Genomic DNA, 17542 nt, shown 5'->3' with positions numbered 1-17542 from the left:
TCTTGCAAATCACATGCAAGAGCTAAAAAAAAAAAAAAAAAAAAAAAGTCATCTGGTGTATTGGAAATGACAGCTTTGTTAACCTCCAAGAAATCTTTCATGAAACTGCCCAGGATTTGCGACCTGTCGCTGCAGTTTCTTTAGAAAGGAAAAGGTTAATAGAAAAACAATATTAGATACTTTTGAGATGTCAGGCTCCTGTCTGGACATCTGTAGTGAAAGACTCAAATATGGTAGCATTGCTTATTTCAAATATACAACTGGGTTTTGAAAAATCCAGTGAAGTGAAGCACTGGCATTGTATTTAGAAATCAATAAACTTTCTGTTAGAAAGAAAACTTATTTTTCCCTGTAAGGTAGCAAGGAATAGGTGATCTAGGGAGGAGATCTTTAGGAATACTGAAATATCAGAATTTCCTGTTGCCAAGAGAATCATTCACTTCTTTCTACCTCATCAGCCAGGTTTCGGGGTAAATGAAAGTGGCCTGTCACACCAGTGCTTTTACACATTCAGTGTGGGAGGGAGAGATGAAGAATTTAGGAGTGGTAAGTACCAAAGTTTAAGAAGTGTCTGGCCCATTTTGATATTATCAGAAGCTTTTCAGAGGTATTTTAAAACCGCTCAATACCATGACACTGACGTGCTGGAAAAAAGGGAAAGTGAATACAATGCATGCACTTTCTCAGTTCCTCCTTCTACCTGGGATTTAAAAGATTGAGATTTTCAAACCAAAGGTGTTGGACAAGTGTTGTGCTAAGTGAAGCTAGGCATCCCATGCACCGAAATCCACCAGCCCCTCATTCCAAAGGACTCCCTAGAGCTCTTCCTGGGAAGGCCTGCAATGACCTTGGCACTGGCTGACAAGAAACAGTGTTTTGGGGGGTGTCAGCCATTCTCCACCATGGCTGCAAGGCCTGAAAAGATAGTCAAAGCCACAGAAATTGAGCACCCCTGTAGACCTTCCCTTTCAGGAAGTCTTTGGCTCACTCTTCACTCCTTTTTGGTTTTCCTTGCCTCACCATTACTCCTATCTCATTTTCCTTTTTCTGGGAAACAAATCAAACCCAAAAACTATCAAGCATCCTTCATGGTCATCAAAGTGCAACCAGCCATAAGCACCCTCAAACGTGGGGGACTTGAAAGAGATTTGAACCCCTAAGTGATGGGCCTGGGAGGCCCCAGACATCTTCACTTCTCTGGGGTCTTACCTGGGTCTGACGCTGCTTCTTCACCCCTGGAGCTGCTGCAGCGTTTGTGGGCTCTTCTGTATAATGCTTGTCAATTTTTCGTTTTTCTTTTTTAAGCTTGTGAAAAACTTTTGGATGCAACCTAGTTTTGGTGGAAGAAGGAAATGGTTTCTGTTGGGAAGGGAAACTATAAAGGGAGGAGGGGTAGCGATGTCGGGAGACTATAGCCCAGGGCTCAGCACTGGGCCTCTTTTTGCTAGGGGACAACGGCTGGTTCTGGGCTCTAAGGCTGAAAGGAGCGCTCTCTGGGTGCCAGGATTTCACTGGGGGTGGTGTGAGGAGGGAGGGAAGAAGGGAGGGAGGGAGAGAAGGAGAGATGGGCGCTCGATTTTTAAAGAGACCCCGAAATAAAGGCTTCTATGAGAGTCCCGGCTTTCAAAGAGGTGTGTTCAAGGACATGAGTGCATTCCTGCCAAGGGGAATGTCTTTTATGGTAAATTAACTCCAGTTAAATTGAATATTTGTTCAAAGGGAAACTCCAGTAGTTAAAGCTGGTATTATCAGTAGAGCGTCCCCGCCCCCTCCCCTCAGAATCTGGTGAGGGTGAGAAAAGGGATGCAGTATAATGTGCAGTACAAAGTGATGCTTTCGCTGCGGTGGTTTTTGTGTGTGTGTGTGTGTTTTAATCTACGATGAGGTTGCCTAAAATTTCTGAGAGATATGAGTATTTACTTGGATTAACCCTGACTGTCACCTCATTTCTTTCATCCATAAAGACTGTCAACTTTATCACAGCTTTTCAAAAAGAAGAAATGACCCGCACAAAGGAAATTAACGTTGTCAGAACGCTAACGCGAGGATTTGCCGGGGCAGGGGCGGGGGCCGCAGGGAGGCCGCTCCCAGGGCGTGTGGCCGAAGGGGTTAACTCGCGGGGGTCCGCGCGATTTCCCCGACTTTACCTGTCTCTCCAACCCCAGCAGCCCACCTCCCCAGCCTCCTCAACTCCCCGCCCGCCAGCGCCTTTCTTCTTTGGGCTCTGGGTTTGCGGGGGCTGCAGCTGGTAAACTTGGCAAGCTTGCCTCATTAAGAGCGCTCTTTGAAAACTGACTGTGTTTGAGCATTTCCCTAATGAGGACAGGACGGGGTTAAAAAGTGACCATTTCATGGTTGACTTGAACCTGCCTACTTTTCTTGATGTGTCGTTGTGAAATGCTTGATGTGGATAACTCCCACTAGGTGAAGGAAAAAGTCACTGGTTCCTCCAGGTCCGCTGGGGGAGGGAAGAGGGGAAGGTGGGCAAAAGCGGGAGGGACTGAGAGGGGCGATAGTTGAGGGGACAAATCAAGAGCTGGGCAGCGGTGGAACGGGGACTGGCGAATCGGGGGCGAGCCTTGAAACTCCCCAGCAGTACCGGTGGAAGCGGGGCGGCCCCACCCTGGGGATGGGCCCGGGAGGACCCCGCAGCCCTAGACCCGGGGGCAGCCCCTGGTTAGGTAGACGCAGAGCCCCAGGCGCTCACTTTTCCTCTCTCCATTGTCTGGGCGTCCTTTGCTTCCACGTCTTCCCCACCCACCCCAAGCAGAAAACCGGATTTGGGGGGCAGTATGGGTGTGGGGGGTTGTAGAAAGGGTGCAAGGCGAACCGCTTCCCTCAACACCGAATCAAGTTCATTCACTCGGAGCCTGCACCGGCGGCGGGGTGGGGGCGGGGCAGCGCCACGGTGGGGAGCGGGCGCGGGCGCCGAGCGGCTCCGGGCGGGCCGCCTCTGGAGGGCTGCAGCGGCACACGCAACCCGCGCGCGCGCGCGCCACCGCGCGCGCGTCCCTTGCCTGCCGGCTCCGCAGCCCCGGGCGCGCCGCGGCCTCGCCCCGCCTGCACCCGGGCGGGTAGGGAGACGCTTTCCGCCGGCGCCCCGGGCCCCGGGGGGTGGGGATTGGGAGCCAGCCAGAGGGGCTGCAGGAGGAGGAAAGCGGAGCCGGGCGCGGGGAGGAGGAGGGAGCAGGAGGCGGCGGCTGCTCGGTCCGGTCCTCCCGCTCCGAGTGAGGCCACGTGCACTGGGCACCCCCGCGGAGGGCGGCAAACCGAAGCGAAGCGCCGCGCGCCGCGACTGCTCCTGGCGCGGGCCCGCGGTGGGGAGACCTCGGAGGACCCCTTACCCTCTCCCTACCCGCGAACTCGGGCTCCCGGCGAGGCCATCGGGGGCTGGGCGCCAAGTCCCCCAGGTCCGTGCCGGGGCTCCCCAACTACTTCAGCCCAAGTTCGCTCAGGCCCCCCGCCTGCTTGGCCTTCCCCTCCTCCCTGCAGCCTCGCGCTCCGCGGACAGCGCCCGCCCCGGGTGCGAGTGTCTGCACCCCAGCCCCGGCCCGGGGGCGGCCTGGGTGTGAGGGAATTTTCCGCTTGTTCCTTTCTCGGGCTCAGACCGGTTCAGTGCTTCTCCCACTCGGATGTTCCCGCGGCTTAAAGAGTCCACAGCGAGCACCGAAATACCTCTTCCAGGGCGGGTTTTCGGGGGTGTGTTTGTGTGTGCTGGTGTGGGGAGGGCAGCGGAAAGAAGAGAAGAGCTATTTTGGAAAAAAAAAAAAGTCATGGTTCTGTGGCACCGGTAGGATACCTTTAACAAATGAGGGAGAGGTGGGGGGAGAGAAGGAGAAGGAGAAGGAGGAGGAGGAAGGTGGGGGGCGGGGGGTGTGGAGAGGCTGGTGCAAAAGGAATGCGCGTTTGCAGGAGGAGGAGTAAAGCGATGATTGTGTAATTAAATAATAAAACAATCCTTAAGTCTGATTTGGAGAGAGCTCGAGCGGGGTCCAGAGGGTGGAACCGGTGAATTTTTCAACTTCCAAGTTTTGCAACGAAAGAAAGCAAGAGAGGGAGGGAAAAAAAAAAAAAAAAGCCCAGAGCAGAAAAGAGAGGAGTTTGGAGCCGAGCGGGAGAGCGGGATTTATCGTTTGGAATTTTTCAGGATATCATTTCGATCCCCCTGGGCTCTGGGCAGCGGCGGCAACAGCAGCCTCTACGCTCGGCCGGGTCAGACGCGGGGCGAGGCGGGCGGGTGGGCGGCCGGGCGCCGAAGACCCGGGGCGGGCGGCGGCGGCTGCAGCCGGGGACCACGCGCCGCGAACCTCTTCCGCCTGGGAGATCAGCGCTCGCGCCCCCTCCCTCACCCCGGCCTCTCCCTTCTTCCCCACCCCACCCCTGCCCTCTCCCGCGCGCGCCCCGCCACCCGCGCGCACTCGCTCGCGCTGCCCCTCGCGCACACACATGGTCGGCTCGCGGCAAAGTTTCGCCAGCGATCACCACTCGGGGATCCTGCCGCAGTGCTTGGGGCTGTAACCTTGAACTTTCCCAGCGCGGTGACACATTCTCCCCGCTCTCCCTCCCGCCCGCCCGCCCTCCTGCGCCCCCCTCCCCGCCTTTTTTGAAAAAGCATTTCACCATCAACCATCACCCCAATCCAACTCACGCCGAACCTTCGTGCACCCCCGAACCCCCAACAACAACAACAACTGCAAAACAGAAAACAAATCCCCAAACCCAGGCGAAAAGCAGCCAACACCGGTGGCGGCGGTGGCCTCGGCAAGCACGGCCAGCGCGCTCGGACTGCAAGAGGGTTAAAAGTGTAGATTGGATTTCACCCCGGGAAATCTAGCACGCGGAGTGAACTTGAATCTTTGGCTATTTAAGGAGGACTGGGTTTGTTGTGAAGTTGCGGTGATCCAGCGCAGAGCCCCGTCCTGATTGATCGCATCGCGGGCTCAGATGACTGTAAAATGAATAGATGAAATTCTTGCTTCTCGAAGATTTTCGTGGGCATCTCCGGGAAAGTGCGTTTTAAGGCGAAGTCATGATGTATTCTCCCATCTGTCTCACTCAGGTACATGTCTCGGTCGCTTTCTCGAGCTTTCTCTCGGCCCGAAATGCCTTTGTTTTGTTTTGTTGCTGACAATTAACGGCTTGAGTTAACCTCAGCACATCCCCGTCCCTTGGAGAAGTGGCTCAGAGTTGGAGCAGGCGTCGCGGGGTGGCGTGGGAGCCGGAGAGCGGCCCCTAGCCCACGGCCACCGCGAGCGCCCAGCCCCGCGCCCTGGGCATGGAGAGCGGGCGCTGGGCCGGGCAAGGCCGCCGGGGGTGGGCAGGGCCGGGACTCGTAAGTGCGAGGCCCCGTGCGGCCCCCCAAGTGCCCGTTGCGGCATCCCAGCCAAGGTTCCCGCAGCCCCCTTTCCAGCTCGAGGCGGACTCGGGTTTTGGAGGACTTTAGGGAGACTAAGCTTTTAAAAACAGCCGGTGAACTTGGGCGAGGGGACTGTAGCACGAGTCTGTGTGGGCGCTGCTGGACTCCGCTGCAGGCGGTGGGCGGGCGACGAAGCAAGTCGGAGGTTGTGGTCCGGGGACCCATTCCTTTGCTTGATTTGGGGATCTGAAACCCTGGTACACAGTGACCCGCTGCACTTTGGGGTTTCCAGTGACCGCACCACAATGGCAGTCTTTAGTTGGTCCTGGTGATTGTTTAGGAGTTTTAGAAAGTGTTCATTTTGTGGAAACCTGTTCGTTTGACGATATTTGGGCGTAGCTAGCTCGTAAGGCATTTTATGGAATGCTGGAAAAGTAAGGTCGTTTTTTCCCCCTACTTTGAGAATTGTCCTAAGACCTTAGGAATAATGTTGCGAAATAAAACACTGGCTTTATACTTTTTAAAAACACGATTTGTATCACTTTAAGCCAGATGGTCAAATAGAAAAGTGGTGAGAACGAACAGATTTACCTGAGGGCAGTTTTCATTGCTGCCCAGGGAACTAACAGCTGACAAAGTAACTAAAATATCTTAGCCCAGAACTGTTATTTGATGCAGTATTTTCAACCTCTAAAGGCACAGGGCAGCTTACTTAAGCTTTTAGGAAGATGTGTCACCTTTGGTAATTGATAACCATTTTCTTTGACACTGACATAAAAACTAATCAGTTAAAGAAGTGTCAGCCAGTCTTGGGTGTGTTCAAATTTTGAAAATATCTAATATCATGATGATGCATTTTTATAATGAACAAATAATTAAGATTTCAATTGTGTGACTATTAGAAGCCATTGTGATTCAAAAGGACTGAGGCATTCATAAATTGTGAATGAAGATGAAAACAATGATAAGGCTTATTCAGTGATTGGATACAGTCCTGTAGCTTTTTGGCTGACACATTTTTTATTGTTTATATTTTGTTTGGCATCTGAGTATGATTAACTTAGATATGGCTATTTTCAGCAAGTAAACATTCACTTTTAACAAAACTGTAAAAATGAGTTGCTGAGCTATTTGTATTTTAAAAGCCATGAATGATAATAGCCAATAAATATGATAAAGCTATTTCAAGTATAACGAATTGCCTTTAGTGGTAAAGTTACCATTAATATGACCCATCAACTGGGTATATTTTTCTCTCTTTCTGATAAGCTATGTTCACTTGATATTATTTTTACACCGTGAACAAATAAAACAAGTCAAAGCAAGATTTTCACTTACAGAGTATAGCATCACTTATTCTCACCTGTAAAAGACTGAATAATTGTGCATTTCTCTGTATTTCTATTTCTAGCGTCAGCTTTTCAGAAACATTGCTAGCAATTACATTGCATTTTTAGTTTCCTCCAAATATGTATTGAAAAATCACTAGTTGTACCTTAATTTGTGTAAGTTAAAAATAATATTGCGGCATTGAGACATATGGAATGTTGGGAGCATATACAGCATAATCATTCAGCTATCACATTAGTATTCAAAGATACATACTTACCAACAATAACTTGTGATGACGAATATTTTCTACTATTTTAATAATACAAATCTAGGCTTATGTATAAAAACAAGGCCTGTACCAGGGAAGGAATTTTAGCTTAAGAATTCTCACTTCACTAAGCTCCATGTGACTTTGCAGGTAATGTAGGTGTTATAAAAGTGAGGCTGCATTAATAGTGTTACTTTTGTATTAGATCAATAGTTATGTATCACAAGAGCCTAGTAGCTGTAGCAAAACATGGTTCAGGACATGTAAATTGCAAAACAGAGTATCATTCTTCATTTATTATAAGCTTTAAAAGTATCTCAATTATGTAATAAGGCATCTAGGTTTTAGGGAAAAAAAATCTTAATTTAAAAGGACTTACCAGTAAATGTTATATTTAGTAAAATGATATGCTACAGAGTCAGCACATCAATAATCAATATTTATATACCAGTAAAAATCAGATATAAATGAAAAATTAAGCCCTATCATATATGATTTAATATTTGTTTTAAAATAACATAAACTATTAATAATGTAACTTTCAATTGGCATGATGGCATTACATCTATTTTTCTTTCATTCCTTTTAAGTTCTTTAGGTACATAATTTGGCATGGTTTATTGTTACATAGCAATGCTCCAAGAACACCTAGTATTTACTCTCCTACCTCTATATTGGTCTAATTATCCATCCCTTTCATGGAAACGGAAGAAAAATAAATATGCCTACTGAAATTAACACTCTTTACTTTTTTATCTGAAATTTGTAACTTGGTTATTTACTTTGTCAATTTAGTTCAATTGAAGGAAGTTTTAAAAGAGAACTGAGCACCAATACATTTTAATAAAAATTCTGAAAGAGCAAAGTTGCTTATTACCTTTGTATACAGCTGTTTGATTTTAAATTCTTTATATGTTATACTTTAAAAAAAAATCTTTTGTAGTTGCTTAATGTTATTGTAATGATCCACTACTAGTTAGGATATTTGGAAACCTTAATCACCTTTTTAAAAATATTTTTGTATCAGGGCAGTTACCATGTTCCATATTCATGTTACTAATAATCTGTAAGAATATAGTGCTACTGCTCATCATTAGGAAACAGTCACACTTGGGAGATGACATTTAGGCATATTAATACAGAAATATATGTGACTTAGAGCAAACCTCAACTTATAGTCATTTTTGGAAGATATGTCCCCTTGTCAAATAAATGCTTCACCTGAAAGGAATTCACATGACAGTGAAAACCTGAACGATATCAATAAGGCAAATTGGCAGCCTGAGAAAGTTTGCTGCTTCTATTTATCAATGAAAAAAAGCATGTTTTAAAACAATATTTGGCAGCATTGACAGCAAACTCAAAGGAATGTTTAAAAACTATGTTTTGTGTGCATTTGCTAAGAATTTTCAGATTCAACCTTCAAATTTGGATTTGGTTTAAAATAACTCATTAAAATTTTGAGCTTTCTTGCATGATAGATTATGTTTATAGTCAAATATTGAAACTCAAACAAATTTAATCAAAATTGTGTTTTATGTCTTTATAAGAAAATGGAATGTCACTGAACATAGTACTTAAGGACGTAAGTATTTACGTGTTACCACATGGCTTAATATTTGTAAAATTATATTGCATTTTAAAAAGCATGGCAAGGGTAAAGTGAGCGAGACAAAGCCCACCCACTGTACCTCATGTGCTCTTTGCATTCTCAAGGTTTTAGTTTATGAGTGTGTATATGTGTGTTTTTTAGTCATATCAATAAATCATAGTAAGAGATTATAGGAAGTGAGTTACCAAAGCACATTTAAGTCCACATTTCCTTAAGCAGGCTTTCCTTTTGCATATATTCCTAAAGGGGATAAACAAAGTTTTTGTAGTTACAGTGAAAGCTAAAAGCATGGCATCAGAAAGTGTATGGAGATAGGGAGGTCTTATCATGGGATGTGGTTGCTGTGAGCAGGGCTGCCTTCCCACACAAAGAACAGATTGTGGTTTAACTCTTTCCATGGCCTAGTTTAATGTGCTCACATAGTAACTGAATTGTTCAAATCTCTGCTGGAAACTACTGATCGGTTTAATGATTTCCTCTATGGCATTTGGTTATGCCTCATGCTGTGATGTAATCATCAGCATTCTGTATTGTTATAAAATTTTGATTCATACTTATTCTGGTGTAGGAACACTTATAGCAATGTTAGAACACTTGATAACTACATTATTGATTGGATGGGACATGTACTTTTTCCATATCTGAAGTACATGTTGCAGTGTATAGCATTAAAACTTTGAATTTCTTCTTAAAAAGGCATTCATATCTATAATCGATGTTTTTTGACACCTTCTTTGTTATAGAGTCATTAGTCGTACTTTCATCATATTTACCTAATGGAATTAGTCAGTCTGCTGGTTAAATAGAATTTATTTCTCATAGTTCAGGGTGATTAGCATGAGTATGTAAATTCTAACTTGGGATACAATCTGAGAGAGTTATTTTGTAGTTGCGCTGAACAATATAGTCAATGTGATCAGAAAAGTGGTGGTGGAAGTTCTCATTTGCTTCAAGCTTGGCTTATTGCATACATACAGTGTGCATGCACAGGACGTTAAGCTCTTTCTCTTTGAACAGTAATAGGCCTAAGCTTATAAGACAGGTTTTACCTAAATCAGGAAGTAATGAAAGTGACTGCACTGGGAAGTAACTTGAAATATCTGTAGGTAAAGATTATCTGCCATTCCTCACTGCTCCCCTCGCTTAAAAAAAAAAGGCTGGATGAAACAGGCAGGAAAAATGCAGGAGCCCTCAGGTAAACTACTTAATTCAAAAGACAGGTACTATATAATCTGTGTACCTGCAAATTCACAAGCACATGTGTATATGCACCCACAGTTCTGTCTGAGAATTCATCTACGTGGCAAATGAATTGTATAGAAGCCACAAAAGCAGTAACTGATCAGCAGCGCACTCCTGGTGTCACCCTACCATAGCATGCGGAGACACAAAGAATATAAAGTTGGTGCCAAGTTGCCATTTTTCATTGTTCACCTCAGATTGATTTTTAAGAGGTTTAGAATAATTGACATACTCATGTGATCGGTTAACAAATTAACAGACTCTGTAGGGCTTCATATTCTATCGGAAAGCTGCTGGAAGAACATTTATATAATTTTTGTTTTCAAGTTTGAAAACTATTAAAAAACACAAGTGTGTGTGAGATAGCATGAGAGTGCAAGTGTGTGTGTGTGTGTGTGTGTGTGTGTTGGGAGCTGGTGTTGGTAGTGTGGGGAGAGAATGCACTGCTCAAAGTATGGAAACCTTCTGTTCAGGACACTGATACGACGAGCTGTGTCCTTTGCCCACTTTCCCTTACTGTATACCGGTTTCTCTAGTTACCACTCTTGGAATGGTGCTGTTTCAGTGTTGGAATGTTGGACGTTTGATAAGAAAATGGATCAAGTTTAATGGCGCATGCTCTTTGTGCCACCAGCAGCCTCTTGCTGAGAGCATGCTCCAAAAGCGGGAACTGTGTGGCATTACACTGAGCATCTATATGCTTTGTGTTTCTGTGCCACAGAGAAGAGAAATGAACTGTGGCATCGCTCCTGCCTTCTGAACAGCTCTGCTTCAATTAAAAAAAAAATCTCACTGTGTTGTTTGTAAAATGGTACTGCATAGTGTTAGTTGTTGAATCAAATATTGAAATATTATATTAGGTGCCAAGCACCTTAGTTAGTTGCATATATTTTAAAGAATGTAGAATGCATGGCATTGGGGTTGGAATAAGGGGGATGGGGCCAGAGTGTAAATACAAAATATAAACCTTATTTTCTTTATAGGAGGGAGAATTGACCTGTGAATTTTGGTGGAAAGGGGACAGCTGGGCATACTTTACTTTCTTCTTGTCCTGTTATTTTGATAATTTTAAATAAGAAAGGAATGTGATTTTCATGCATAACTTTTTGTACTGAATTGGAAACGGATTGTGTTCTTATTTTTTGAGCTTTTAAAATTAAACTGACTATGCACATCTTTTCCTCACCCCCCCACCCATCTTCCACAGGATGAATTTCACCCATTCATCGAGGCACTTCTTCCACACGTCCGTGCAATTGCCTATACTTGGTTCAACCTGCAGGCTCGAAAACGCAAGTACTTTAAAAAGCATGAGAAGCGAATGTCAAAGGATGAAGAAAGAGCAGTCAAAGATGAGCTTCTCAGTGAAAAGCCTGAAATCAAACAGAAGTGGGCATCCAGGCTCCTGGCCAAACTGCGCAAAGATATCCGCCAGGAGTATCGAGAGGACTTTGTGCTCACCGTGACTGGCAAGAAGCACCCGTGCTGTGTCTTATCCAATCCCGACCAGAAGGGTAAGATTAGGAGAATCGACTGCCTGCGACAGGCAGACAAAGTCTGGCGTCTGGATCTAGTCATGGTGATCCTGTTCAAAGGCATCCCCTTGGAAAGTACCGATGGAGAGCGGCTCATGAAATCCCCACATTGCACAAACCCAGCACTTTGTGTCCAGCCACATCATATCACAGTATCAGTTAAGGAGCTTGATTTGTTTTTGGCATACTACGTGCAGGAGCAAGGTAGGAACAGATTGTTCTTTTTTCTAGCACGGCAAACACTGCCCACAAATTGCCATAGACAGAGTATCTGGCTTGGGTTAGATGGTCCTCAAGGCCCCTAGATATCCTCCATCCTCTCTGGGTACAGTGGGGTGTCCACTTTCACTCACATATCCGCTGCCATGTGCGAACCATGTAAATAGACACGGAGCTTTCATACCTGGATAGGCTTGGATATTTAAGACCACAAAGAGATGCGTTTTCAAGTGTCTTTAAAATGATATTCTTTTTCAAAGACATAGGGTAGTCTAACAAATATAGTTCATTACACTTCACTTTCCTTCCTAGTCTACATTTTTGCACCTAGTCTTGTAATCTTTTCCTGATTTGAAAATGTAACTTTATGAATAGTCAAACCATCCTAAATAATTTTTGTATTAACCTTTTTAATTAATGAGGTAGAAGGACTTTGTTTTTTGAATTTAGTGTTTAGCACTGAAAATAGAACTAACATTTACTATTACAAAATGCTTTAAAAAGTTAGTATCAAAAGCATATCTTACTTAGACCTATATTTACTTAATTTTCATATTGCTATCAACACCTACTTTTGATTGTGCAATATTCACTGTAGATTAAGTAGAATTGAGTTATTTAAATTATTTATAATATTTTCCCAGAGTTACTTGGGAAAACTTACTAATGTTAGTTTACTTGTATGTAAATTCATAAAACTTACTGAGGAGGGAAGTCACAGCACTCCTTACAGAATAAAAACAGAAAGTGGACTGGTTACACTGGTTTAAAATAAATCTCAAAAAGAATGCAGAAACCTCATACCATACCTATTATTTAAAATACCCGATAAGGAGAGTGGTATAGATGTTGCCTAAATAATTAATTTAAAAAGATGATGTTATTACTGAATACTTGAATTAATGAAATATGTTTATTGTTTTTATTTGTCTTAATATATTTTCCTTAAGTAGGTGAGAATGTATTTTCTTCAAATAAGTGCATCAAGATATAGATGTCCTTGCATTAGCAACAGTCCATAGTAAAAAACATTTTACAAAGCAGCATACCAAAAGTAGACTGAAGTTTGAGATGTCACAGATGGTGGGCATTTTCCAAACTTGGCCTGGTGGGAGGAAAAATGGCCTGCAGATAGCCAGGTTACAGACGGTTATCTGATGTTATATAAATGTGGGGCTTAATAAATTCCTATGACTTTATTATCATTCAAAAAATCAAAATTAATTTTTTGACTCTGAAATCTAGGTACCCATTATGTGCTTTTTGTCTTAATTTTCTTGATATAGTTTTGGAGATATGCTTAAATGTCATTTTAGGATTTTTAGTCTGATTGTAAATAATGGTGTTGGATATTGCACATTTAGCAATACTGCATTCTCTTGAAAAAATGAAACATTGCATTTCATATTTCCATGCATTTAAGAATTACAGTCCAAATAATGATGGTTTGGGGAAAATAATATTTTTGTCCCATGTGTCCTTAAATAAAACTCATTAACACATGACACTTAATTTGATTGACAGCTGTCAGGGAGGTGACACTTTAAGGTGGGCTGTATATATGTGTTGGATCGACTATAAATGTGTTATAACTGTGTTGTGAAAGTCAAGAAAGTAAAGTTTCAAAAAGTGGATCATGTAACTTTTTAGTGCAGAGAGAGAAGATTTGCAAGCACTTCCTTACTGCTCACTTTTTAAGTTGCTAGAAGGCTAGGTTTTGAGGTGCACCTGCCCACATGCACATTTACTCCTGGGGCAGGCAGCTAACTCTTAGTTTTCATGAACTGACGATAAAGATTCATAAAGATAGATTGAAAGAAGAAAAAAAATACATAAATGCCTTCCATGTTGCACCACTGGTCATGATAATCATAAAGTTTTAAGCAACCCTTAGAAACCATGTTTTTGCATAAAACACTGATTTTGTTGTTGGTGGTGAAACGATCTCTGTTCTGAGAACTTTACATTATTTTATCTTGTTCATCTAACTTGTATCCTCTGCTACCTGCCAGTGCATCATCTTCTCTTATCATCTGTTGGTTCTTCTTTTGAAAAACTCTTGTCAGGATGCTTTCGTGTCTTTCCTTTTTCAAAATTTATATATTTTTCTTTGTCAAGTGTAGGTTAATTCTTTGTCAAGTGTAGGTTAATTTCTTTGTCAAGTGTAGGTTTTGTAGTACAATTGATTAAAGAAGGTGGATTTTAAAAGATAATTCTCTAGGCAGAGGGCTGCAGCTTGAGAGTCATGACTTTTTATTTCTCTTCTAAGTACATGATAATCCACCTAAGTGTGTTTTATAAATCAGGTAAAGAAGTATAAAGGAAAATATGAAAGAAAAATCAGAAAAGAGAAATGTAATGTTTGTAACAGAAAGAGCAACAAAATTACGTTTCCCCCTTTTTCTTTCTCCCCACTTCTAACTGACTGGGAGAAAAACATGAGAAAGAACAGAGAATGCCAAAGATGGTTGCCACTGGCACCAGGATTGGCATCAGACCCTCTTTGTTTAGCTCAGGATGCCTGTGATTTGTTAGTTGGCATCCGCATTGCAGTGTGGAGTGATGTTACAATATATTGACAATTTCCAGATCTAGAAATGTCAATAGTCCTCTTGGTTATTTATACAAGATCACATACTGCATCTCTTCTGGAAGATGAAATAAAGACCAACATATAGTAAAGTTTCATTGTTGACCAACTTCCTATGCATTTCTTTTTACCTCTTTCTCTTTTGGTTCAACCCACACTTTTTTTCCTTCTTCATGCCCAGCAGCCTCATCTTTCTGAAATGTAGAAAGAGTTACTAGAGCTTTGACACAAGCTGTAGTGTTACATCTGCATCTGATATGGTTTGGGGAAAAATTTATGCTTTTTGAAATCATATTTTGATATATAGTTCATTAGACTTTTGCATCACATGGCCACAAGGCAGTATTTTCTTTAAAGCTAAATCTCTTTGTTATTCGGCTTCTATGCATATAGTCTGGTTGACCGCAGTTCAGTCCATTTTGCTATTTCCTTATACTAGCAAAGGGTAATGTTCAATATAGTTGTTTATAAAATTAAATGTTCCCCTGCACTTCACCTAAAATGTACACATCATTTGGGAGTAACTGCGTTTAAATCCATAAAAATCATTTGATGTTATTGACTCAGAGGGCTGCGCTTCGGCTGTTTCGTTGCTACAAGAACCGCCATTTTGTTTGTGAAGTGCCAGGCGAGGGGGAAAAAAAAGGCAGACACTGTGTTTGATGCCAATAATGGTTGCCAGTGGCACCGAGGTTGGCATCAGACCCTCTTTGTCTGGTTGCTGAATGCCTTTGATTCGTTGGTTGGCATCCGCATTGCAGTGGGCACACTGGAAAGTTTTTGACAATCCCTGAATGAAAGCTGCTTGCTTGTTTGCTGCAGCAAACCTTAGCTAATATAAAACTCTTCCTTTTTTTAGGTTTTGCCAGAAAAAATTGTGACAGATTTAAGGAAAAATAGCTCTAAATGATATCAATTTTCCCAAAGATATTAAAGATGTCCAATGATTCTTGGGCAGGTGGTACCTATTCCCCATATTGTCTTTGTTATTTGCATTCATGAAAGCAAAGCAAAATAAAACCAAACAAAAACCAGGCAAGCCTTGCACAGCACACCTTCCTTGGATATAAGTGTCCTATAGGATGCAGAGTGTACTACGACAAGTGTGTGGAAGACAAACCTAACATAATGATATGTAATGCATTCATTATGACTGACTGTTGCTCTCAGTCACATCATTGTTTATTTCTTATACAATTTCTAGTTCCTTCACTTTCCACTCTTGCAAATTTTATAGTAATATTTGAGAGGCCCTAGTTTTTCCTCTCTAGTTAGAAATGTATAACAGAATACATGTTTAAAAAGAGAGAGAGACAACTTTAAAGAAGAGACCTATGTGTTAAGGTCTGATGTAAATCAGCCATTCTGGAATTTCTCAATTCTGCATCACAATGTTACAAAATTCTCAGTGCATAATTCTGTACACTGGAAAAATCAGTCAAAAGGCTAAAATAATTTTGGTTAAAGTTTCCTAGATAGTTAGCATTAATATTGCTTTTCAGTTAACCACTGTTATCTCGTTAATTAATAAGAAGGATTAGCAGTTCTACCCAAAGGGCTGCACAGAAGGAAGTCTGGTCTATGGGGGGCCTTGAGTTGCCAGACTGTGTCCTGTCTGAAGGGGAAAAAAGGAAGGGGGTGGTGGTGGTGGTGGGAGTGGGGGGATTGGGGTGGGATTGGCCTTTTTGTGAGGCAGGAAAGAGTTTTGAAGAGAGAGGTCACAACACACCAAGACATTTAAAGATCTCAAGAGATAGTAACTGTTGTCATGTATATAACAGATTAGAGTTTAAAATGAGTCAGCCTAACTGATTTTCAGACGCACTCTGTACTCTTTATTAAACATGTTTTGGAGTGTTAAGGAGAGCCCAGAAACCTCATTGCTATCCGAAAAAGGACTAGTTTCCTTTAGCCTTGTTGAACCCTTAAAATTATGATCGCTTGTTGGATGGCCACTTTTGTTGCTTTATTGTTAAATGTTATAATAATTGAAGTACATTTTAAGTTGTGAAAAATGTGACTTGTTTACAGAGGAAGTTGTAATCATTATTATTGCTTTTGAAATAGAAGCCTTCCTGGTTGTCACATATCATTAGTGAGGAAACAAATACTAAGAATTATTTTCTTCCTACAGTTACTGAATTTCAGAATCCTTTTGGGTAGCAATTATTTCTTTATGAAAAGCTTAAGTAGATAATTGTTTCCAAGTTGGCAGTGTATTTTAACATTTTAATAGATTTCACTTCATTTGCAGGTATTTCCCATTCTGGGAAAAAATAAGCTTTCGTAATTGATTAAAATGAGTCTGCTCTCTAGGATGATTTGGTGTGTCTGCATTGTGAAATGCTCTGGGAGCATAAAAGTTTGTGTGTAGGAGAAATACTTGGTATGCATATTTGATTTAGGGGAGCCCTGCTAAGTTTTCCCATCTAGCAACTTGTCCTTGACTGAACTTGTGAACTCTAGTGCACATTTGTTTGCATTCTGGCTCATACACAATTTACTAGATAAAGAAGGGCTCTTATTGGCACATCTTGCTCCTAGGCTTAATGAGAACTTTGTGGGAACATATATTGTGAGATAAGATACTTAGCAATTTTTTCACTGATAAGAAGAAAACACAGTCTCTGACCAGAAGTTCACCCTCTATGCCATGAGGTCCCTGCCACAAGATAGCTTTAGCAGACAATTTAAGAGTTAAACTCTGAGGCCCCAGTTGCCAGCTGGGGAAGCTTGGCATCTGTGTTCCGATATGGCAAACTAAGCTCTTGCATTGCTGTTAATATGATCTCATTTTTCAAAGGGAAGGGGGAGAGGGAGGGAGGGAGGGATGGAACACTTATTTGTTATATCAATTCTGATATTCAAATATTTTAAAATATATATTACCCTACTTTCTGGAGGCAGCAAAGGTTGGTAAAATATCCTACTGACAGCATTAGGCATTCTTCCCCCACATCCTGTATACCCAGAACTACAAATTTTGTAATGAAAAATATTTAACTAGATTATGCATTTGGATTTACAAATTTAGTGCACAATGTCTCTTATGTGCTAAAATAATTCCAAATAACTCCATATTTGCAAGAACTAAAATAATGTGCATTGTTCATGAGTAATGGTAATTGGAGGAGACTGTGCATTGCGGTGACAGGAGTGATGGTCAGGTCTCCTGAAGGATGCCTTCCTGATAAGCACAGTTATAGTGTCTGTGCCTAGGGACTTAGAGCTGGAGAGCCATTTGGAGAGGTCACCCTATTGCCACAGCTTTAGTTCTTTAAAGTTTCTGTTTTCTAAAGTGGTACATAAGAAGCACTTCCAAAGATAAAGATCTGTAGTATATTTGGTAGGATTCTTCATTTACTTGTTTTTCCCTAAATTTGGAACT

At 42.3% G+C, this 17542-nt stretch overlaps 2 protein-coding genes across 42 annotated transcripts in view; one reads left to right on the top strand and one right to left on the bottom strand.

Annotated features, from left to right (window-relative positions):
* LOC144582151 (uncharacterized) overlaps nt 1–1466 on the bottom strand; it is a 71106-nt gene extending 69640 nt beyond the window's left edge. For all 7 annotated transcript variants that reach the window (XR_013534236.1, XR_013534240.1, XR_013534244.1 and 4 more), the window contains exon 1: nt 1210–1466. The gene's annotated coding sequence lies outside the window, so the exon portion shown is untranslated. The remainder of the gene's footprint in view (nt 1–1209) is intronic.
* NFIB (nuclear factor I B) overlaps nt 1–17542 on the top strand; it is a 448899-nt gene that overhangs the window by 208328 nt on the left and 223029 nt on the right. For 13 of the 35 annotated variants that reach the window (XM_035305892.3, XM_002742936.7, XM_008997053.5 and 10 more), the window contains exons 1-2: nt 3968–5059; nt 11018–11549. In XM_035305892.3, coding sequence (XP_035161783.1) covers nt 5030–5059; nt 11018–11549 — 562 coding nt within the window. In that variant the 5' untranslated portion in view covers nt 3968–5029. Of the gene's footprint in view, nt 1–3239; nt 3411–3967; nt 5060–10509; nt 10622–11017; nt 11550–17542 lie in introns of those variants that run through there. The other 22 variants (XM_035305809.3, XM_035305802.3, XM_035305795.3 and 19 more) reach the window with 4 other exon arrangements.

Source organism: Callithrix jacchus, chromosome 1 (assembly GCF_049354715.1).
Source record: "Callithrix jacchus isolate 240 chromosome 1, calJac240_pri, whole genome shotgun sequence".
Taxonomy (NCBI): Eukaryota; Metazoa; Chordata; class Mammalia; order Primates; family Cebidae; genus Callithrix; species Callithrix jacchus.
This window is presented reverse-complemented; position numbering and strand designations above follow the sequence as displayed.